This window comes from Ylistrum balloti, unplaced genomic scaffold, assembly GCF_031769215.1.
Source record: "Ylistrum balloti isolate Yb309-2 unplaced genomic scaffold, AGI_CSIRO_Ybal_v1 Utg369630, whole genome shotgun sequence".
Classification (NCBI taxonomy): Eukaryota; Metazoa; Mollusca; class Bivalvia; order Pectinida; family Pectinidae; genus Ylistrum; species Ylistrum balloti.
Window position 1 is genome coordinate 328,463 of NW_026781896.1, and position 25,994 is coordinate 354,456.

The 25,994-nt window shown below is 34.1% G+C and overlaps 2 protein-coding genes across 2 annotated transcripts; both read left to right on the forward strand.

Annotated features, from left to right (window-relative positions):
• Window positions 1-2,795: 2,795 nt before the first annotated feature.
• LOC132552214 (uncharacterized) lies at window positions 2,796-6,589 on the forward strand. The gene is made up of 6 exons (XM_060216364.1): window positions 2,796-3,078; window positions 3,361-3,585; window positions 4,079-4,237; window positions 4,777-4,845; window positions 5,627-5,705; window positions 6,175-6,589. Exons 1-6 carry the CDS (start codon window positions 2,796-2,798, stop codon window positions 6,587-6,589), a joined length of 1,230 nt encoding a protein of 409 aa, XP_060072347.1.
• Window positions 6,590-7,879: 1,290 nt separating this feature from the next.
• Window positions 7,880-12,175, forward strand: LOC132552226 (uncharacterized). Its single transcript, XM_060216375.1, has 5 exons — window positions 7,880-7,909; window positions 9,989-10,119; window positions 10,784-10,930; window positions 11,373-11,537; window positions 11,893-12,175. Exons 1-5 carry the CDS (start codon window positions 7,880-7,882, stop codon window positions 12,173-12,175), a joined length of 756 nt encoding a protein of 251 aa, XP_060072358.1.
• The last annotated feature ends 13,819 nt before the right edge of the window (window positions 12,176-25,994 follow it).

A 25,994-nucleotide genomic window follows, 5' to 3' on the forward strand; every position in this document is an offset into this window, starting at 1 on the left:
GTAAGTGTTACTGTTTGTTTGGGTGATAGTCATTTTGAGGCGAGGTCTCACTCTAGTAGCTGGCGGATACCTCACTGAACAACATGCGGGAAAGCCTCCGTAAACTGAATTAAGCAGTGACAAAGGTCTGTAATGTCATATCAGCGTAATCTTGATTACAAGCCTGTAAAATCTTCACACTTTCGCCCTTCAATGGCAATAAATACACAAACGATAGCGTATCTATTCTCCGACCCTCGAACTGGACAATAAACTTATATGGACTGACCATTGAAGATGACCACAGATACTCTATAATTGCTCGGCAGACACCTTTATGGATACAAACTTTATTAGCAAAATTATCGCCTTAGGAGAGAAATGATTCTATAAAATAATGAGAATTTTGGAGAGGTGTTGTTGATCGTAAACAGAATAATGTTATTGATCGTAAACAATCCATTGTCTAGTTCCGTCACAAATAGATGTTCCTCTCTCCTTAGAACCGTAACCTGAAACACGTGTAGAATAATGAGAATACTACTTAATTTGCATATTTGTAGCATAAGTGAATACCTGGCACTTTGAATAGGTATTATAATTACTTCAGTTTTCAATACTAAGGGAGGTAATGTTTTCGTGATATAATTACATAAAATAGTTACATATAGTTTGTAATCAACTTTTGTTAACATCTACTAAAAATTACTGACGTTAATGAAAATGTCCTGGAGAAGAAATCAGCTAGTTTCGACTTTTCTCATTGGATGTATATTCTGGACTTCTGCTGTCGATACAGGTAATGACGTTGGTTTGATTTTTCATTGCTAATACAATCCTCTCCAGATTTCTAAGTAAATTTCGTTTCGTTTTATTGAAAATTTTGAATTGATCATAGTATAAGAACTATTATAAGAATACGTTTTTAAAACTTCATCACTTGAGGAGAAATATTGTATGGAAGAACTTCATGTCTGAACGAAATATGCAAACATTTTATTTATGTATTTATTTATTTTATTTGTTTCTGCGATATTAACTCGCAAGTAAGGATCAAATAGACTAGAAATGAACTTGCTTGTTTTTAGACTTAAAATTGGACATTTTTTAAAGAAACATTGAACTATATAGAGGAAAACCCTGATTTAATAGCACTCCTTCATTTGTTGAAGGTTCGTATACAAAATCATCTCTCTCTTCACATTTCAGGAGATTAGAAATAAATACTTTCATAAAAAAACACACCAACATCACATTAACACGACACATTACGTCATGAACTTTGCGCTCGATTTTCGGACGTTTGTGACGCTTCTGAAAATTTTGGTATTTGTATATAGCGTGTCGTCTTTGGATGAGATAATGGGGATATGTTAAAAGAGGGGATCGGCTTTTTCTCACAAATATTACACCTACCTTCGGAATGTCCAACGGGTTCTGCTCTAAATTATTGTTTAAATGACAACAATCATACCTCACCGTCGTTTGTAAAATGTTGAGTTCTTTTTTCTAAAGCTTCAGTTAAGTTCTGGCTTTTGTTTTATAAAACATTTGTGAAATTGCTGACACAAAAGAAGAAACGGACAGTAAAGAAAATTGCTTATATTACTTTATAAAACAATAATGAAATAAGATTTTTATATCAGATAACCACGGCCTGTTTTGAAGGCTTAATGATATCGATATAAATCTTTGGAGATAAATAACCAAGCAGAAATTTTCCTTAAGATAATTAAATCTTAGTCTCATTTAATATTAGAATGTAAAAACTTTGTATTCTCCACTACATGAACATGTGTATATATAACTTAACCAGGTGATAGAAAATCAAATGTTTTTTACTATAATGTACGGTATAGAATATTTATGTAAAAAGAAGCATACGTGTTTCCTTTAAACATATTCTGTGACACATAAATGTATATACAACGACGGGATTAGGTATGCGGTACAACAACATTATCAACCCCCACCCCTCTTCCCACACACACACACCTCCACCAAAAAATGAAATGAAACAACAAAATATAAACAAGAAACCTTGACTGAAATCAGTTAATTCAGTAGACAAAAAGGTAAACAAGTAAATAAAAAGATAAATAATGTAAATAACATATGTAAGAAGTCAGAGGACAGTAACGCTACAAAGACGTGTTATAGATAAACCAAAGCTGTATATTATCCTCCGGGTTGGGTGTAAGAAGTTTACCTACTCTCCCTATTGTATGATCGCAAGAGGCGACTAAACTTGGGATCTTTTTATTTTTTCTCATTTCTGAAGATATTTCATCTTCACTATTCCCCATTGACTATGCCTAATATTTAGCTTATAGTTGACAGTTCGCCTTTGTGAGGAAGGTTGTAGGTCCTGTCAACAGGCCGAGACCCACCAGGGTCAAACTCAATATTATTCCGTTTTACTTTCAGCATAATTAGTTTAAAGTCTGGGTTACACCGTCACCATAATGTGATCGAGTGAAGCCACAGGTATTTGACACGAATTCCAAACCCACAGACCCTATATATGCATTATATAATATATATATATATATATATATATATATATATATATATATATATAACACATATGGTCTACGGATTGGGTAGTCGTGCCAAGATCATGTGAGTGGGGTTTCCTAATGGAGCTCTTTAACAGTACATGTATACTTCAGTGAGAGTTCAATTTTGATAGAGAAATTATCTAAAATGAATAGATGTGTTAGAAAAAAAATCAAACTTGACATTGAAATAGGAAGGAACTTCACATGTGTTGCTTGTTAACAGGAACGATCAACACCAAGTGCTCTAAGGTCAATATGTCCCTAACATTGGCTTGTGATCAAAGTGAGGTTATCTATATTCACGAGACAACCTTGACCGACTGGCCAGGATCGATATCGGCGTCCACGTGCGAACTGCCTCTGTGTAATCAATATTGTCGTGCATCCACACACAATCACGATATCCACTTCAACGGCCGGCAGACGGCACAGTACACGTTTTTGCGGGAAAGTTTGATTGGACACGATTTCTTGACCGGAAATTGCAATGCATCATCGTCTTCAAGTTTGGTTCATATTCGTTACGAGTGCTTGGCAGGTATTATGTTTTAACAAAATGTTTGGGAATTGAAATATTTCAAGGAAATACAAAACTGAATGGCGCTCGTCAAATATGATTGAAATTACGGATAGTAGAGAAAAGGCATATTCCGTTTCTTAGGATTTCCGTGAAAAATACATAATAGCTTTTGCTAAAATGTTTCTGAAATTCCGATATTTTCTTATCCCAAGATATCGCGTTTCATCATTAATTTTGGTGTGAATATTGTGTTCCGTAATACAATGTTATTGTATTTTTTTTTTCTTTTATAATAATTAGCAAGCAGCCTAAATAACGTGTGTAGCAACGCCAAAATTACGGGCCTGTCATCCGGGTTCCTGACAAGTCCTGGGTTTCCAGGTTCGCCCCAATCACAACAAAATGGCTGCCAATGCGACCTGAAAGTATCAGACAATGGTATCGTAACAATGACAGCTATTATCATCAACCCTATCCTTACTGACCAACAACCCAGGTGGACATTTGAGGTCGTCGATGAAAAAGGTAGCCTTTATACACGCTATCGTCTTTTCACTAGCATGCATTGTTTTTATGTCCTGCTATGTGCGTGTATGTTGCAATGGCGAATCTGAACATGGTGTCGTCCATTATGAAAAATGTGAAGCATGATGGGAAATATGGAAAACAAAAGTGCATACCGTATTTAAAAAACAGTTTGTATGCATAAACGCATTGTTTTGTATAAATGAACAATTCTTTAAGAGTGGTAATCAAAATCAAGCTGAGAAAATAAATGACTTTAAAAAAATCTTTTTGAAAATATTATTGAATACAATTATTGACATTCTGAAGGTAGATCATGTATCTATATATGTTTTTCTTTCAACTCTTTTCTTAAGATTACTGTTTCGGTAGTAACTATTTGAATAAAATAAAGTGTCATAATTTCATAATAATGGAATTTTGTTTAAAAAAAGTCACATACAGTACATAACTAAACTGAACATAAAAACCAAACAATTTTAACCTTTCACAGGAAAAGTTCAAATCATGGACTCTCAAGCATTGTTTTCATCGACTATCGACATCCACTCCTCGAACAAAATAAAAGTGAAATTTTCAAGTACCGGTGACACAACAGGAGGACGCACCCACTTCACTTCCTATCCAAGTGGTTTCTGGGTAAAATACTCAGGTAGGCCAAAGTTATCTACTCGTTTAATTCCCGCAATGCATTCTGGGGAATGTTGTTTACCAGCAACAGAGAACAACATACATTATTCCTAAGGACAATATTCTAGAGTCGAAATATTTTCCCGTATTAAAATTGATCTAATGGTAACTTAGTGAAATTGGTCTTCGGAGGTAGAATATGATCCAAAAATACATCAAACTGGACACCAATAGATCGGTTTTAAACGATAACATCATTAGCCGAAAGTGATGATAGAACGAAAATTTGATTTTGTAAAAAAAATTAGAAAAAAAAACTAGGCTAGTGACCTTCTGAAAGGTTGGCAATATGTTTCAAAACTCCACAAAGTGAAATATTTATCTTTGAAATATTTCAGGATTATATAGATTAGAAAGTATGTCGGGAGAAGGTTGACTTTCTTACCGTGACGAAAAGATCAAAATTGTAATTAAAAAGTATGTTAGTGATGGAATGTAAACAAGGCAACATAGATAAGAAAGTAAAACCTGACTTGATAGCTGAGAATGTTCTTTTTGTAGCATTTCCACTGTTCTCCACGATAACGCTCCAATGTACAGCGCCCCCTGATGGGAAAGCTGTATCTGCAGGTACGCCATATTGTGTTATTGTTATTTATTGTCATTATTTATAATTTTCATCATTTAACTTAATATTTCTGAAACTATAGGATTGGTTTTATTACAAAAAGCTCCCTAACCAGTCACTTGTCTTACAATATAAGATTCAAAAGGATAATGACCTTGACCTTGGCAAGAGACATAGCTGATCGCCGCCATTTCTCTTAACCCGTGGTATGCTTAGATAACTTTAGCTGGACTTGTTTACATGGTGACTTTCAATTTACTTATGTGGGTATGCCGATAGTCAACATGTTGGTAATTAATACATTATGGTATTCGATCACAGAACAGAATTTCCATAATATATTTATAATATAAAACATTATTATATAATGTGGCTGTATGTCTTCTGTCATTGGATGAATCCCTCACACTTGACTTTTGCTAAATTGTGACATCAAATGGATATTTCCTGTTCAATCGGTTCATATAAAAAAACGGTTAATATCAGGCGCCACTAAAACAGATTCTGGAAATACCCTAACATCCGGGTTCCTATAACCGCAACGCAACCTGAAAAGATGGAGTCGGATGGTATGTCTGCTTCTCCTGCATGGATTGATCTTTCTTGATTATATAATAAAACAGGTCGCCTCGATCAATATTTTTTTCTTTTAAATAATAGCACAACATATTAACCAAGTAAAAAGTCCATAATAGTACAATATCTTATACGTAATTTAGTAATGTATTACGTTTTAACATAAAAATGGTTGCCATAGATACTACTAGATTTGTTTATTTCCAGTTACTGTCGGTGTATCGTGTGCCTTGGTAATTGCCTTTATACTGTTTACACTAGCTGTGGTGTATGTTGGCCGTAAATGGTACGTACAGAGAAACACTTAAATTTTTACATCATACATCAATTCCTGATAAACTTTGGTAATGTCAATAATCTGAAAAAATATGCTTTATTTGGCTCCATCCTGCAAAGCAGTTTTGTGATGGAGGGACTACCCGACTTTGCCTACGTAATTCTATAGGCCAGACATTGAGCATAGACAATGTCGCTTTATATTGTAAGAGGAAAAATTGAAGCAATGTGTACTTGATTTTCAAAAATATTTTGCTACCATGGAATCATATTATGACTGAACAAGGAAACATCATAGTCGTTGGCTACTATATTTACGTCAACAACAGTGGGTTCGATATTGAATGAACGTCTCGAAATTCACGGAATGTAGGTATTTGATGATGGTATGTCTAGAACAAAACTGGAAAATGAAGTTTTAAGTAATATTATATATTAATTGATAAGTATAATAATATATAATTTTCGGATTGGATCAGGTGGCGGAACAAACACCCGAAATTACGAGTGAAACAACAACGGAAAGCGACACCTGGCGGTGGGCATGACAATTACGGACTGGAGTTTGATTCCTCTTCAGACCGCTGGACGGAAACGGAAGTACCGGATTTTAGTGGCAATAGGTGTATGTCACTTCCGGAAATTTACCTTGCTCAACAGATAGGTAAAATGAAACTAGCAGGACATTCAACCCCTCGCAAAGGTCGTGTTGAAGGACGGCGAAAAATCTCAACTGCAAGTCTTCCCTCCACATCGTCACATGGGTTATCTGTAATCACGAACGAGATTGTACGAGAGTTTGATGAGTTTGACGACATGACCGGAAGTTACGAGTCTTTTGCCGCGGAAATTTTTTATCTGGAAGGAATCACTTTTGACGAAGTCGAAGTGTGAGGCGTGATGTCTTGTTGACTGTTGTCAAGAGCAACATTGGTTAAGCTATTTTACGAATGGCACTGCATCTTTTTATATGGAAATGACCTGCTGTTATGAGAATGACTGTCATATAATTTGTTTGGCCATTACAGAACTAAATGATTGACATTCTTTAATCACTTAAAATTATTTGAAATCATTAGACATTATATCAACAGAGTACATATGTGTTGGAGTGTTTTCATTCCACCTTTTTTATTGGGGTGGGGGGATGGGCGTTTTTCAATACGTGCATGACCATTGGTAAACATACAGGTATCATTTATTTTATTCGTGTTCTCAACAGGTCGTTTATTGAGACTGTAATTCTTCAAGTCATTTCGCTGGGTTTCATTTGTCTACATTTTGTTTCTAACTAACAATTGAGAACAGTTAGAGCGGGGAAATATTATGACATACAGATATTGACTTGGATATATGGGTATTTTACGATAAGGAAAATATGAAAAAAAAAACAAACAAACAAACAACAGCAAAATACAGACAATCCAATAGAATGTTACGTCAAATAGAAAGTCGATTAACTATAATAAAATAAGAACAAAAGAAAAATTAACACGAAGTCTCTTGAAAAAGTTCAAGGATAATAAGATCAGGTGTTCAGAAAGAATAAGCGTTTTCTGCTTCATTGACGACATCCGCCATTTAAATCTTGGTCAATCCAAGTAAGTATCACGTTCTCATATTAGAACAAGGTATACAACATACACGGCATTAAAATCTAGATCTCAAGATCAACACAAAAGTTTGGGAGAGTTATCTACCTTTGCGCACTGATATGATTTGCACTGACTAGTAATTCTTTAATACGAGTTACATTTCCTTGCCTGTGAACAAAACAGCCAAGATTTTCTTTTAAGTTATGATAAAACAACATTGTGTTCTCGGTAAATAAAATGCTAGTCAAAACATCTTACACTATGATTAAAAAATGAGACTGTGCAGTTACGAATGAATTATTAAAGAGTGGTTGTACTTTAAAAGACTTTACGATTTATTGAATTGGTTCAACCACAATTAATGACATGAGATGGTTGGGTGGCGCAGTGATAACGCACTCGTCTTTCACCGAAACGTCCGTGGTTCGATTCCTGGAACGGACGTGAAAAGGTATGGGGTCTAATCCCCGGTTTCCTCCCAAAGTAGGACCCTTGTTTCCAGCCTGGCAAGCAAGAGTGGCTTAGGGAAAAAACTTGTTTCGCAATTGTTTTAAAATAAATAAAATTTGTCCATTTATACCATTTAAGAATGAACTATAACCCGTTTTGCCAAGCCAAGGTAATTCAACAGAAATAGTAACTAAAAGAAATTCTTGATATATAGGAAATTAGAAAAATAAAAGATTGCACTAGCGCTGCTCTCGACAAAACAATTACAAAAAAATACAAGTTTTTTTAATGCAGGCGTTTTCTCTAAGAGCTGAAATATTTCTAAAAAAATTAATAAGATTTCAAACGACTAAGTATGGAATGGTAGCAACAACATTAGTCATAAATTTGATTATCATTTTAGGTAAATAAACTTTGAAAATGTAGGACACAGTATTGTTATGTATTGTACTTATTGTATGGACTAGCTGTTATCTCAGTGGGAAGTTAGATGTTTGAAATGTTATAAATAAAATGTAAATTTTCACAAAATCCATATTTCCACGTTATAATCATCGTGATATCATTATTTCTGTTATGTTTAATTCACATGCGCTATTACATTTAAATATTACACTATACTAACCATTCGTGTTTCCAGAAAGCTAATATAATTACTGGAAACACGAAGAAAAAATGCATTATCATTTCAGGAAGCTAAACAAAGATTGTACATATGGCACAATACAGCAGAGTCAGAGAGACAGATAATCATTAAACTGCGTTATACCGTTGTTTTGTCCTTCTAAATCTCGTCAAAATTGACTGAAATAAGTGTAAAAAATCTATGTCGATAGCTTATACTGCTCCGTATCTCATTTTGGTAAATAAATGATATAACCACTGGACTCGGGGTCAAGAGAATTAGAGAAAATAAAATATAGTGAAATAAAAATGGTAATATAGGAAAAAAGCAAAGAAATAAATATCATATGTTATCGATCTACACTTAGGCCGAATTATCCAATATTATATTGACAAGATGCATCTTATATAACCATCGTTTTCTTGTTACGAAAAAAAAGTTGTATTTGATGTTTTTTATGAGATATTCAGAGAAAAAAAATTATAATAAGGTATAATATTTGACAAAATTATGCCAGTATTTGTCTCGTTTTTTTTTTTTTTTTTTTAATTTTTTTAACTTTTCAAAATAATTTCTATATCCTATAGAGTTTCTGATTTTGATGGACTATCACTGGTTTTATTTTTCAAAACTTTGAAGGACACATTAAAACATATATTTCTTGTGTTATTATTCTTTGACTGTATACACAAAACTATATTTGTATTTTCTTGCTATAAAAAAATAGTGAATTAATTAAAGTTCTGGATATGAGCAAACAAGGAAGTTAAAAGTGTTTTATACAATTTGACATCGGTTTTCATCGTAACCACATGCATATTATTATATAACATATATCAAACTCTGAAATGTTTTCACCTTAACGGCAAAAAATGCTGAAAAAAATATGTTTAAAAAAAACAAATGTCGTTCCCAGTCTGGAACAATACGACTATTAATATCAACCGCAGTCAACGGGATCCTGACGTCACGAATATTTATCGTCAATCTAAATGAGCCGGTATGACGAAAGTAGCCTGTGGCAATTTGTTATGAGACGTCAGTGACAAAGAATATAGAACATATCAGGTTGTAGCTGTATATATTTCCTCGTTTCGGCGGCGTGTATATAAAGACACATATCACATCTCGCTTTCAGTGTGATCTCTTCACTGGATAGAGCAACACTATGGTAAGACTGAAGATTTATTTACAAATAGATCTTGTGTAAATCTTGACAAACGTTTATAATAGGAAAATTATAGCAGATATTAAAAATATAATCATTGATATGTATATAAACATTTTTGGATCTGAAAAGCAAAATTGTGAATGTTTCTACTAAGTTTTCTTGGTTTGCATTTTTAGTTTTTAGGATTTATAAAAGAATATAAAACAAGTTTTTTTTGTGTATAGTCACTGCATCAATTTGAGAAACGAACTTTTAAAAAAATATTCTACATGTATATTTTTTTTCATTTTTTATTCTTGTAATATTTCTTTGTAGAGACCAAAACAAATAAGTATTTATGAATTTTATACAATTTGCACGTATAGAACACGGTATATTTACTATAGAGACTGATATACGTGTACCATCATTATATATTAATTGACTTGCATCTTTGTCTTTTCCTTTTTTAGATTTTCATCTTCGTTCTTAGCGCTATAGCAGCCAGTCTATCCCCTGCTGAGGGAATACCACTAGTTAAAGAATGCACAAGATACAAACCCTTTGTTAAAGACTGGATTTGTCAAAAGGAAACATTCGACGCGTAAGTATATATATATGTTATGATATTAGGCGCTAATATGCTTCAATTTTCTTTCCTATTGACTTATGAAGTTATTACATATTTAATTTTCTTAATTCACCGATTCCTTTTCTGAAATGTCCTCGAAATATGAACTTTTCCCTTTGTATATTGAAAATGGCGAAATTTCACACCATTTAGTGAAATGGCGATTTACAATAGCTTGTGCGTAATTTAAGTTTTATTTATCTATTTATTTTATTTATCTATTTATTTTGATTGTTGTTGGCATTAAAGTTGTTCATTTTTATCAGAGTTAAATCGATTAAATGTTATCTTAAGAGTTATGAAATTAACAAAATAATTCGTGTATGAAAAATAAAAAAAAGTGATTTTAAGTCAGTAACGAAAACGTTTAAGGTTGCAATATGAAAATGACAAAACCAGGTAAATTTAGATAAATGTTAATAATGTCATGTTTCCAAAAAGCAAACCGCGACAGTAACATCGAAAACAAATCATCAAAATTATTTTCTAAATAACCGTGATAATGACATCACTGAATTTTCCCACTAAATTCATGAATTACTTAAAATCTTATTTTATACGTCTGCCTGTCAATTTTACAATGTTATAAACACATTTTTTTCGCTGTTATATTGACAATAATGCATTATTTTACCAGGCACAAAATTAACTATGAGCTGCTCTCAAGCCAAATCGTGACGGGTACGCGAAGGCAATATCACGGATCCAAATATATTCCTGAAACCAGTGAATGTGTTGTAGACATAGACAAACCTGCACCAGTCATTGCTAAAGTGAAAACCAGGTAAGCACTTATGCATTTCTTCTCTACTGTATGATTTCACATCCTTGTGTTCAGTATAAAGAGTAAAGCTGAAACATTTTTTTTTACATTTCAAGACAATATTTCATTTTCATATGTAAACGTGTTTCTTAATACAAATTAGCATTGCTAGTTTTACTTTTGCTGTAAAATTTCTTTAACAATTCTTCAGTTTTTTAAGCTGTCACTTTATTTCTGAAAGATGCATCTTTTCACATACAAAACAAATATAAAACACCTTTCGTTCAACCTGTTGTTTGATTGTTTGCCATCTACAAGAGGGATCTAGTTTTCCCCCTTATGTAGTTGAAGAATAGTTTGTTTTAAATTTGTTTGTTTGAAAATTTGATATTAACAAGTATATATATTTGAAAGTCAGTTCTTAGTCACAATATGGCTCATGGAAATTATCTTTTTTTTTCAGGCATCGTCTCATTCAGTTTGAAGAGCTATGTAAAATGAGAAAAATTCCTATTTGGAATGTATTCCATTTTCTCAACATCGGTAACAGAACTCAACGATTCGAATGTATAGTTGTCAATACAGACTGGACAAAACAGGATATGTATTACGCAGAGTGTGTAAACCCGTGAGTATTTCGCCATCAAGCATTTTTTTTTCTTTTTCTTTGATACTCGGGTTCTCGGGTTCCGTCATAAAATGCCAGCGTGCACCTCTCGTGACGTGATTTACGGTCGATAAAGAATGAAGAGATGTGTTTAAATGTATCGATACCAAATCGATATCTTTGCGATTTCATTTTCAAATGTTCACCTTATTATATCTTGATATCCCAATTGGTAAAAAATATTAAAAAGCAAATGGATTTGATTGTACATTAGACACCGAGAAAACACTTTAGAGCCACACTCTTCAATGTCTATTCTATAAGATCGTAATGCTTATTATATGATTATAATGATATATTTTTTTCTTCATCACAGAGTTGTTAAATCGCACGACAAATGCCAAATGGACTATGGTACCCGTGAAGAATTTAGATGCGTTCAATCAGGATTTGTCGAAAAGCGTATTTTGGTATACTGTCCCGCTGCAGATGACTACGCATTCAAAATAGTAAAGGTTCCTACAACTTGTAGCTGTAGAAAGTGTTTCCACTGCGAAGGAACGGAATTGCTGTTTGCTGATTTACTCGCCGGTCTGAACAACCGATTTACACAACCAATCACCCCTATCAAAGTGAAACCCATGGGCTGCAGCAAATAAAGGATCTGATATATCCAATTGCATATTGAAGGTTTTTCCTTCTTCAAAGAAGCAAATATTTGACTTCACGAAATAACTGTGGTATTGAATACTGCAACGTTTTCTCTCCATTCCTGTCGTTGGGCTGGTGCAATATGTTAATGTTTTCTTTGTAAATTGTTTTGTTAACTCGTCAACTGTATAAATGTACATAACACCATTTGTCTGAAAAATTGTGAATTATTTTTGTTTTAATATTTGTACTTGTTTTTTTTTACTTTGCATACAATGCTTTATCTACTTTTCATCGTAAATAAACATGAATATAAATATGCTGAAGTTGTGTCATTTATCAGCAGATGAATCTCATTGAGAAATATTCTATTTTTTCGCACTATATCAAGTTTGACGTGTTTGATGTTCGTGGTATCGTTATTGGTTACACGGCTTTATTCGCCGTGTCCTTTTTTCAGGGGTCTTTGTGAAGATATGTTTTTTTATTTTTATTTTGCGCCAATATCATCGACTTTCAGTTTGAATTAAAAGGATAAAATTTCTGGCTGATTAGTGCTTTCTTAGAGCCCTTTCTAAAGACTTTAAAAACTATTGTCGGCATCAAAAATCTCTTCTAAGGTCAGTTTGGACGAATTGAAATTAGTGAAAATGTGAATATAGAATTAAGCTGACTAAATACAGTGTAAAGCACAGTGAGGAAATCCGGAACTCGGTCATCGATTGGATCGTAGATTATATACGCACTGTTGGTTAAATGCTTTATTTGACCTACATCATCTTGGGTTTTAAAATGTGCAGAAACATAAATCTGTTTAGGCTCAGTCATGGTCAAGCTAATGTTTATAAATCGATCTGACTAGATCGATATAGAATTTCCATCAATTAAATTCAAGTTTGTTCATATGCTGAATTGAGGCTAACAATTCCTCTAACATCAGCAGATCATTTTTGTAATAATTTTTTGTATAAAAAATCTCGTGCTGAATGTCATGACATACGATATAGAATATTTTTGTATCGTCACTAGTTTTTCCTTTTTTACTGTTTTTTCATGACACGAAAAAGGAATTTTTGAAATTTGGAATGAGAATAAGAAGTGCACCTCGTGGAGACTGGTTAATATACGAAACATTTTTCAGTAGCTACTGAACATGATTTATCAAATGTTCTCTAGAGTTCTTCACAATATAACCCGTATGTTCTTAGGGCTAGTGCACAGTCCTATCTAGATTTTGAAATGCTCTAGTCGAACAATTTGGAATTTCCTCACTAGCCTCCTAGTATCCTTAGTATCACTGCTGGATAACTATGATAACTATTAGCAATAAAGCTCTGTCTATGCATCCAATATGAACGAGGAAGGTCCGTCAATTACCAGGATATCATTTTCAAGTAACCTAAAAGTTAGTACATGTAATAAAAAAAGAATGACCGGCTTTCGTTTCGTCTTTTGCAAGATTTGATAAAGTTTCCGAGAGTTTCTTTGAGCACCTATTTTGGAATCATGAAGCATAAAGGATTAGAATCATACGTATCGTTGATCATAATACAACATTAGCACTCGAAGAACTTGTTTCGATATCAAAGCGAAGACAACGGGAGTCAAAAGATACGTAGACAATGTTATATAAACGCCATATATATATATACTTCACATTTCCTATAACTAAGATTCGACTATCAGGTAAGTATATCCTGTACAGGAATTTCAATAAAATTCATCACTAATACTGTTAAGTTACGGTTTTACTTCTGTTGACCATGACAGATATTATATCTGATAAACATCTCTTCGAGATAAGCGAGTATTCGATATAAGCAAGTTTAATGTTTTGTGTAAACTTAGGCAGGGATCGAAGAAATTCTTCGAATTAAACGAGGCCTTTGAATTATACGACTTCGAGATAACGAAGTTGGACTTTATGTATATACATATATTTACACAAGTTAAACAAACACCTATACAGAATGTCAATATGTGTCAGACCACAAGTGTGTTATACTTTGATTTTTTTGGAATGTTCAGGAATGAAATTCTTGATGTGCTTGGTACTTAGTGATATAAACGGTATCTCTAGGTGAAGTATCAGCTGTAATTTGCAGGAAAATAATACTAACGCAGGAAAGGGTATTTTTGAGCGATTTTACTTTTCACTATTTTAAACGATTGTAGGAAACCGATAAAAATAACTCTAGCACGAATCTTTAAGCAAAACTGCGAAAATTTGAATCATAGAAAGGACCGTGTTTACATAACATCATAGTAGATACAATATATTGTCAGATATTAAATTTATTTCATTGTAATGCTCAACAACATCACGTTAATCTTTGTGTTAAGAAAACCTAGTGTAGTAATATACATAGATAAGGTTAGAATTTAACCTTAAAATAGACAGCGCATTGAAACAAAATAATGTATGTCGATCGTCCATGATATGCCTTAAAAAGCCTCTTGTTGCAGATATGTTTCCATTTCCACTTAACATGGTGGATGTGATCGATAAAGCAGAGGATGCTTACTCTTCCATAACACCTGATCCTTGTACTTTCTCAGGAGCCTCTGTGAAAATCTTTCTTTTGTTTATACTTTGCCCTAGTTTAATAAATTTGAGTTTAAATTTTGACTAAATGGTTATGCTGATATTTTCTTGATTTTTCCTCAGAACATTAAACATCTGGGTAACTGGAGCATGAATTGGAAGTCAAATTCAGTGGAATAGGCTGCACATGATAACGGATAGAATTGTAGCACTACAACATTCAACAACTTCAAACCAATTCCAAAACGTTTTAACGTTACGCCTGGAAAATGATATAGCTGAAAGGGAGGGAGGGATGGGGGAATGCGAAACATTAAATTATTACTAAGAGATAACAGTTTATCCTATAAAAACCAGACGTTTGGCCGTCGTCTCTCACCTAGTATTTCCCAAATCTCATTGAAATTGGAAGCTTTAGCGCAACATGAAGAGTAATTGGAATGTTTTAACACACGATAATGAACACGGGACAAGATGTTTTCTTTTCGCATACCTTATCGGCCTTATTTTGCCAATCAAAATATGTTAATTCTAGGTATTCTGGTTAATTAGCTGAAAATTTATAGAATTTGATCGCGTTATCTAGAATATGGGTTGAGACCATTTCTTTTGAAAAAAAAATTGTGCTTCGTCCCAAACATCCGCCAGACAAATGATTCTAAATTTTTCGGTTAATCAGAAGAAGTGGTTTGAAAGTGTTAACAAATGTTACCCTTCTGACCTTGAATATTGGTCAAGGTTATTCCTTTCCATGAACTTTGTCGGGCGGTGTCTATGGATTGTTTCAATTAAATATCACGACATGTAGCCTTTTGGTTATTGAGAAATCTTTTCAAGTTTAAAAAAATACGTTAGACAGGCAACGGGCAACAGACGGACGACGGATGTAAGACGGATGGGCGGAAGACTACACAGGTGAAAAACTTGTGTATGTTTGATGGTGCGTTTGTGTGATAGTGTGTTTGTGTGATGGTGTGTATGTGTGATGGTGTGTTTGTGTGATAGTGTGTATGTGTGATTGTGTGTATGTGTGATGGTGTGTTTGTGTGATGGTGTGTATGTGTGATGGTGTGTTTGTGTGATAGTGTGTATGTGTGATGGTGTGTTTGTGTGATGGTGTGTATGTGTGATGGTGTGTTTGTGTGATAGTGTGTATGTGTGATGGTGTGTTGGTGTGATAGTGTGTTTGTGTGATGGTGTGTATTGGTGTGTTTGTGTGATGGTGTGTTTGTGTGATGGTGTGTATGTGTGATGGTGTGTTTGTGTGATGGTGTGTATGTGTGATGGTGTGTTTGTGTGATGGTGTGTATGTGTGATGGTGTGTTTGTGTGATGGTGTGTATGTGTGATGGTGTGTTTGTGTGATAGTATGTATGTGTGATGGTGTGTTTATGTGATGATGTTTTTTGTGCAAGTATTTTTTTATACTTATAACAAACCAGCACATCCATTCTTCACTGTGTTAGTGTGTTTGTGTGATGGTGTGTTTGTGTGATGGTGTGTATGTGTGGTGTGTTTGTGTGATAGTGTGTATGTGTGGTGTGTTTGTGTGATAGTGTGTTTGTGTGATGGTATGTATGTGTGATGGTGTGTTTGTGTGATAGTGTGTTTGTGTGTATGTGTGATGGTGTGTATGAGTGATAGTGTGTATGTGTGATAGTGTTTGTGTGATGGTATGTATGTGTGATGGTGTGTTTGTGTGATAGTGTGTATGTGTGTATGTGTGGTGTGTTTGTGTGATGGTGTGTTTGTGTGATGGTATGTATGTGTGATGGTGTGTTTGTGTGATTGTGTGTTTGTGTGATGGTGTGTATGTGTGATGGTGTGTATGTGTGATAGTGTGTATGTGTGATGGTGTGTTTATGTGATGATGTTTTTTGTGCATGTATTTTTTTTATACTTATAACAAACCAGCACCTCCATTCTTCACTGTGTTAGTGTGTTTGTGTGATGGTGTGTTTGTGTGATGGTGTGTATGTGTGATGGTGTGTTTGTGTGATAGTGTGTATGTGTGGTGTGTTTTTGTGATAGTGTTTGTGTGATGGTATGTATGTGTGATGGTGTGTTTGTGTGATAGTGTGTTTGTGTGATGGTGTGTATGTGTGATGGTGTGTTTGTGTGATGGTGTGTATGTGTGATGGTGTGTTTGTGTGATGGTGTGTATGTGTGATGGTGTGTATGTGTGATGGTGTGTTTGTATGATGGTGTGTATGTGTGATGGCGTGTATGTGTGATGGTGTGATTGTGTGATAATGTGTATGTATGATGGTATGTTTGTGTGATGGTGTGTATGTGTGATAATGTGTATGTATGATGGTTTGTTTGTGTGGTGGTGTGTTTATATGATGATGTTTTTGTGCATGCATTTTTTTATACTTATAACAAACCAGCACCTCCATACTTCTCTGAATCAATTCACTCCATCATCCTGTCCCCTTAAAACACTTGTCTATCAACAAACTAAATGTTTGTTCCATATATTTACCTGTCGTAATTCCAACCTTTTCAATTAATTTATTCATGTTGATTGACAATATGGTAATGCAACGTCACACAACAGGCACAATTGATATAGAAAAGTCTAAGAAACTGCTTAACATAATATCGTAAAATATATTGCTTTAAAAAAGATAAGAATAACTCATGTTTTGCATTTAACATAAGGATGGACTGTTTTCTACGAAAAGTATTTCCGAAACGTGAATAACAAATACAATGATGTATTGGACAGTAAGTAAACAGAATGGCGCCTTCAATTGCTATTTCATAAGTAAACGTATATATGTACTTTACCTAAACAATATTCTAAGCCATCTGTTAAAACTTATAAACAACTTATTGTTTGTGTCTATCGTATAAAGTTAACAAAATCAAGGACATGACAGACTCTTCTACATCAGTCGCATATCTTAATTATTACTTCAACACAAAAAAATTTTCAGGTGAATTTTCCATTTTTTGATAGTGGTTACCTGGTTTCTCAATCTACGGTTTTGTATGTCATAGTTGACTCGTTATTCAAGTGTTTGGTCCCGATATCACGATAAGATGTCAACAGCTGACAGCGGAAATTACACAAGTTTTGTGAGAAGTAGGGTGATGAAAAAAAGTTGAAATTTTATGTTCGCCATCATGAAAGTTATGTTTCCCTGTTTAACATTAAGTCAGGAAATCGGATATCGATACAATTCCTATCATTTCCGTTGTAAATAATCAGATCTAATTTTTTTGAAACCTAAATGAAAATACTGCTGTGCGGTATGAGGTTGGACGTCTTTAATGCTCGTTATTAAGTCTGGTGGTTCCAATTCTTTTTCTCTCTGTTTTCATTTGCGAACGTACTAATACTTATTTGGCAGGTGTCCTCAATGAAGCAGAGGACTATCAACCTTCCGGAACACCTTGTCTTAATCTCATCGAACCTTTTTAGAAGTCTTCATGTTAATCTTTCTTTCATTAATATTTTGCTAAGATTCTGGGGACCTGCTGGTATTTTCTTTGCTATCTAGAGTTACGTTAACATTGCCGTCGATGAATCAAAAGACTGAAACCCAACTTTCAAAATCATTGGCCTCAATATCATTAAAAATCACAGGCGATGCGAAAACATTCAGTGCCAAGGACCTTTAACTTGAAACCAAAGACACAACTGTGGAAAATAAAATTTTGACAGAGAGAAATATTAAAATCTACATTAATAGGTATTGTAGCCCACTTTAAGTGTTTGGTTCTTGATCTTTTTTGTTTTATTTATTTATTTATTTATTTTATTTTATTTATTAAATTAATCTATCTATTTAAACCTACACTATAGCAATATCAACAACATTAACATATTGCAACTTTCCTTTCACAATATTTTTAAAAAGTCCACCAGTAGATATAAATGGATTTTGTCATTAAAGTCAGCGTAGCGAGAAAAAAGGGTCACTGACTACAAAAATTCACGTGATAGATGTGCTATGTTTGTAACATATATTCTTGTAAGTCAAAGTTTATGTGAAAAAGTATTTGAAATGACGCCTCTACGGTAAATCGTATTTGAATGGGCCCTAGTTTGTACGTTGATCTAAGATAGAGTATTATTAATGTTAAATTACAGCTATTCTTCAACATCATCATTTAAAAACAAAGCATGATGATAGATCGCTAAAACATTCTATCACAAAAATTGCTCTTTATTTAACAGATAAGACGGAAGTAAAGAAACACCTGTCAAACACAAACAGGTAATCGTTTATATATTTTGTCAAAGTGTAGTCCTGTCGTAAATCTTGTTTACTGTAAAACCATATATTTTCGAGGTGAATATTATTTTTGAATTTATACAATTTTGTGCAGTGATTTTTTGGACTCAGATATTTGAGTTCTGAACTCAACCTTCTACAGTGGGATTCGCTAAAATTTTAGATACCTGAACTCAACAGTATTTCCGAGATAGTGCTCTAGACTCGCAAGAACAAAATCCTACAAAATTTCTTATCTTTCAATCTATTATGAAGATATATTTACTTTATACTGTATTAAAAAAACACACACAAAAAATGGCCACTAAATCCTTTTTTCTTTCTCCTTTTTATGCAGATAATTTTCACATGTCTATAATTATACCGATCACTGATATTTATAGAAATGAAATTTATCAATTATATTCAACACAAAAATTAGGTTTCAAAACGTTGATTTCTTGCATAATTTATCACAGTCACGTGCAGTTTACTTTTTAGTTTCAAACAAATATAAGATGAACAGAATTAGTCAGGACTTGAGGTCATTAAAAATCTCCCTAAATCCGGGTTCGCAGATGTTTTCTCAATTATTAATTAAACAAATGTAAAATGCAAAGAGAACTTGTGGAAATTATATGCATGCAATCAAAATAAATAACTTCATGAGAGAGAGTCAATATTTAAACTTGGAAAAATGGTTATAGCCGATGTGATCTCAACGGCCTCTAATCAGTTACAGTGAAAATAAGTTCATAAACATAGAGCAGAATTAAAGAAGTAATAGAACCAAATTTATATATCCTCCTTGTTGGACCATGGCACGCCCCTCTTCGTGTTACGCGTTACCACCTCTTAGTACACTAGCGCTCCTCTTTGTGTTACACGCTACCACCTCCAAGTTTATTAGCGCCCCCCTTTGTGTTACGCTTTACCACCTCCAAGTTCACTAGCGCCTCTCTTTGTGTTACGCTTTACCACCTCTAAGTACACTAGCACCCCTCTTTGTGTTACGCGCTACCACCTTTAAGTACACTAGCGCCCCCTTTGTGTTACGCTTTACCACCTCCAAGTTCACTACCACCTCTAAGTACACTAGCGCCCCTCTCAATCACCAGAAAGGAATTTACCCATTCATGAAACATCGTCCAATACATAACTACCCTGTTATCAGTGTAATAACACCTTTACATAACAACCCTGTTATCAGAATGATAACACCTTTATATAACAACCCTATTATCAGAATAATAACACCTTTACATAACTGTCTTGTTATCGGTGTAATAACACCCATCACATAACTGCCCTGTTATCAGTGTTATAACACCCATTACATAAATATCCTGTTATCAGTGTAAAACCACCCATTACATAACAACCCTGTTATCAGTGTAAAACCACCCATTACATAGCTGCATTGTTATCAGTGTTATAACACCCATCACATAACTGCCCTGTTATCAGTGTAAAAACATCCATTACATAACTGCCCTGTTATCAGTGTAATAACATCCATTACATAACTGCCCTGTTATCAGTGTAATAACATCCATTACATAACTACCCTGTTCTCAGTGTAATAACACCCATTACATAACTACCCTGTTATCAGTGTAATAACACCCATTACATAACTACCCTGTTATCAGTGTAATAACATCCATTACATAACTACCCTGTTCTCAGTGTAAAACCACCCATTACATAACAACCCTGTTATCAGTGTAAAACCACCCATTACATAGCTGCATTGTTATCAGTGTTATAACACCCATCACATAACTGCCCTGTTATCAGTGTAAAAACATCCATTACATAACTGCCCTGTTATCAGTGTAATAACATCCATTACATAACTGCCCTGTTATCAGTGTAATAACATCCATTACATAACTACCCTGTTCTCAGTGTAATAACACCCATTACATAACTACCCTGTTATCAGTGTAATAACACCCATTAAATAACTACCCTGGTATCAGTGTAATAACATCCATTACATAACTACCCTGTTCTCAGTGTAATAACACCCATAACATAACTACCCTGTTATCAGTATAAAACCACCCATTATATTACTACCCTGTTATCAGTTTAATAACACCCATCACATAACTATGTTGTTATCAGTGTAATAACACCCATTACATAACTACCCTGTTATCAGTGTAATAACACCCATTACATAACTACCCTGTTATCAGTGTTATAACACCCATTACATAAATATCCTGTTATCAGCGTAAAACCACCCATTATATAACTACCCTGTTATCAGTGTAATAACACCCATTACATAACTATCTTGTTATCAGTGTTATAACAGCCATTACATAACAACCCTGTTATCAGTGTAAAACCACCCATTACATAGCTGCCTTGTTATCAGTGTTATAACACCCATCACATAACTTCCTTGTTATCAGTGTAATAACATCCATTACATAACTGCCCTGTTATCAGTGTAATAACATCCATTACATAACTACCCTGTTCTCAGTGTAATAACACCCATTACATAACTACCCTGTTATCAGTTTAATAACACCCATTACATAACTACCCTGTTATCAGTGTAATAACATCCATTACATAACTGCCCTGTTATCAGTGTAATAACATCTATTACATAACTGCCCTGGTATCAGTGTAATAACACCCATTACATAACTGTCTTGTTATCAGTGTAATAACACCCATTACATAACTACCCTGTTATCAGTATAATAACATCCATTACACAACTGTCTTGTTATCAGTGTTATAACACCCATTACATAACTACCCTGTTATCAGTGTAATAACATTCATTACATAACTGCCCTGTTATCAGTGTAATAACATCCATTACATAACTACCCTGTTCTCAGTGTAATAACACCCATTACATAACTACCCTGGTATCAGTGTAATAACATCCATTACACAACTGTCTTGTTATCAGTGTTATAACACCCATTACATAACTACCCTTTTATCAGTGTTATAACACCCATTACATAACTACCCTGTTATCAGTGTAAAACCACCCATTATATTACTATCCTGTTATCAGTGTAATAACACCCATTACATAACTATCTTGTAATCAGTGTAATAACATCAATCACATAACTACCCTGTTATCAGTGTAATGACATCCATTACATAACTGCCATGTTATCAGTGTAATAACACCCATTACATAACTACCCTGGTATCAGTGTAATAACATCCATTACACAACTGTCTTGTTATCAGTGTTATAACACCCATTACATAACTACCCTGTTATCAGTGTTATAACACCCATTACATAACTACCCTGTTATCAGTGTAAAACCACCCATTATATTACTATCCTGTTATCAGTGTAATAACATCAATCACATAACTACCCTGTTATCAGTGTAATAACATCAATCACATAACTACCCTGTTATCAGTGTAATGACATTCATTACATAACTGCCATGTTATCAGTGTAATAACACCCATTACATAACTACCCTGGTATCAGTATAAAACCACCCATTATATTACTACCCTGTTATCAGTGTAATAACACCCATTACATAACTATCTTGTTATCATTGTAACAACATTCATTATATTACTACCCTGTTATCAGTGTAATAACACCCATTACATAACTATCTTGTTATCAGTGTAAAACCACCCATTATATGACTACCCTCTTATCAGTGTAATAACGTCCATTACATAACTGCCCTGTTATCATTGTAACAACATTCATTATATTACTACCCTGTTATCAGTGTAATAACACCCATTACATAACTATCTTGTTATCAGTGTAAAACCACCCATTATATGACTACCCTCTTATCAGTGTAATAACGTCCATTACATAACTGCCCTGTTATCAGTGTAATAACATCCATTACATAACTGCCCTGTTATCAGTGTAATAACATCCATTACATAACTACCCTGTTCTCAGTGTAATAACACCCATTACATAACTACCCTTGTATCAGTGTAATAACATCCATTACATAACTACCCTGTTCTCAGTGTAATAACACCCATTACATAACTACCCTGGTATCAGTGTTATAACACCCATTACATAACTACCCTATTATCAGTGTAAAACCACCCATTACATAACTATCTTGTAATCAGTGTAATAACATCAATCACATAACTACCCTGCTATCAGTGTAATAACACCCATTACATAACTACCCTGTTATCAGTGTAATAATATAAGACTCTTTTCTATATGGGTATGTAGGATAGGGATATTCCACCCGAGGGGTCACAACATGTGGTAAAACCCGAGGCTTGCTGAGGGTTTTTACCATATTTTGTGATCCCGAGGGTGGAATATCCCTATCCTACATACCCATATAGAAAAGAGTTTTTTTCTCTCATTTCTAATCTCATATTATCAAATATTTGCACTCATCTCGCGGTAGCCGTCACTGGACGCCGCCATTTTTCAGATTTCTATTTTTTTTCCTTGGGCCATATACATCAAAAAAAAAAAAATGCTGAAACAGATTCTCCATCCCCGAACGAAAACATAATATGGACTTTGAATATAAACATCCAACGTCAGTGTTTAACTGTTTTTTCTTCAAGCGGGCTGGGTCAAATACCCTGTCAAATATATCACCCAGAGACATGCGTACGCGTTCAAATATAGTGCCTTAAAACACACAATAAAACAACGCTTTTCTTTTTAATATTTACTATTGCTCAATGTATAATATATCATAAACACGTTTTACATCTTTGAACATGTTGGTCAAGTTATTAATACTACTTCACTGTCAATAGTAATCTTACAAATCTTACACATTTATTAATGGAATTCTTGGTTTGCTTGTGAGATGACGTCACTTACGTCACGCATTTCGCGCCACACCGACAGGAGGAAAGTTAGTCATTGTCACTTTCAATCACACGTGGACGACGGCGGAAAGGCTGAGTCCCAGGGTTGGTGATGTTGATATTTATAAAACAGTTTTGTTAATACGAGCCTGCAAACAATGACTCCAATCGACTATGCGTGTTTGTGGATGAAGCGGATGACGAGGACATAGTCGATGAGTGCGCGGGAAAAAACTATGAATTACTCCGCGCGCGCGGCTTTATTACACAGGCGCCTGTGTAATAAACGTCTATCATGACCATGTTTATTGCCCTGGAGAGGCCTATCTGACACAGGTGGAAATGAGAGAACATCCATTACATAACTGCCCTGTTATCAGTGTAATAACATCCATTACATACATAACTACCCTGTTATCAGTGTAATAGCACCAATTACATAACTGTCTTGTTATCAGTGTTATAACATCCATTACATAACTGCCCTGTTATCAGTGTAATAACACCCATTAAATAACTACCCTGGTATCAGTGTAATAACATCCATTACATAACTACCCTGTTCTCAGTGTAATAACACCCATAACATAACTACCCTGTTATCAGTATAAAACCACCCATCACATAACTATCTTGTTATCAGTGTAATAACATCAATCACATAACTACCCTGTTATCAGTGTAATAACACCCATTACATAACTATCTTGTTATCAGTGTTATAACACCCATTACATAACTGCCCTGTTATAAGTGTAAAACCACCCATTACGTAGCTACCTTGTTATCAGTGTTATAACACACATCACATAACTGCCCTGTTATCAGTGTAATAACATCCATTACATAACTGCCCCGTTATCAGTGTAATAATATCCATTACATAACTACCCTGTTATCAGTGTAATAACATCCAGTACATAACTGCCCTGTTATCAGTGTAATAACATCCATTATATAACTACCCTGTTATCAGTGTAATTACACCCATTACATAACTACCCTGTTATCAGTGTAATAACATCAATTACATAACTACCCTGTTATCAGGGTAATTACATCCATTACATAACTACCCTGTTATCAGTGTTGTAACACCCATTACATAACTACCCTGTTATCAGTTTACATGAGTACGATATCTCCTCACTGAGTTGTTAGTCAAAGACTTTCCAGTTTCTTTGTCTTCAAGACCTCTGCTAATTGGATAACCATCGTGCATGCGTTTTAAATGATCACAAGGCATCAAATCGCGTTATTTCATACAGATCACGCCACGGACAAATGTAGACGATTTCTCTGTACACGTAAACACGATATTTATCTTATTTCTTTGGAGTTGGGTGCATAAATACCGAGTTTTGATGTTTGCATTTGTTTCAGTGAAGGAGTGATTTTCTTGGTCACCATGAGCTGATGATTGGTGTCCATGTTGATATTTTTCATGGACAGACGATGCGCTTGAGAAGCAGACCGATATCAAAGTTCACATGTTAACCAATCAGAATTGTCAGACAGGAACAAGTGAACGCTTTGAATGAAAATTACAAGTTTATCACGTGACATATCAGTTGTGAAGCAGACTTAGGTATGGGATTAAGTATTATAACAGCCTAATTCATTGCAATAACACCTGGCGGCACTGTATTGGCTGAAAGGCTTGTTTACTTCAGTTGTGACGTCATAACTTCATGACGTCATGTGTATTGTGACGTCACGTAAGAAAGAGATATTGAGCGAGGATATAACATTGAATTTGCCATAGTTTAATGAATACGCGCCCTTGGTCTGGTAAAATGAAAAATTGTAAGAATACGGTTTTATAAACCTAATGCAGAATGGAAATTCAAGTGATGTCCTCTGCTTACCATTAATTGTTTAAAATGTTAAAAAACCACAGAAGACAGACTATAAAATATAGGAAAAGTTTTTATTGCACGTTCCTTTGGAAAATATCACGTCGTTGGGCAGGTTAACAAAATTAACATAAACAAATTACAATTACAAACAACAACAAAAACAAAGTAAATCAACACCAAATGTCACTTTAACATTAAAACGGATCATATTTATCAAATGTATGGAAAAAATCGATGGTATTTACAATGCTTATATTTACTTATCATCATAAAACTTTCACACAAGGCATAATATGTACATATTTCGTATCAAATCTAAAAGTTGGATCTAGGGTTAAGTCTCTTTTCATTTG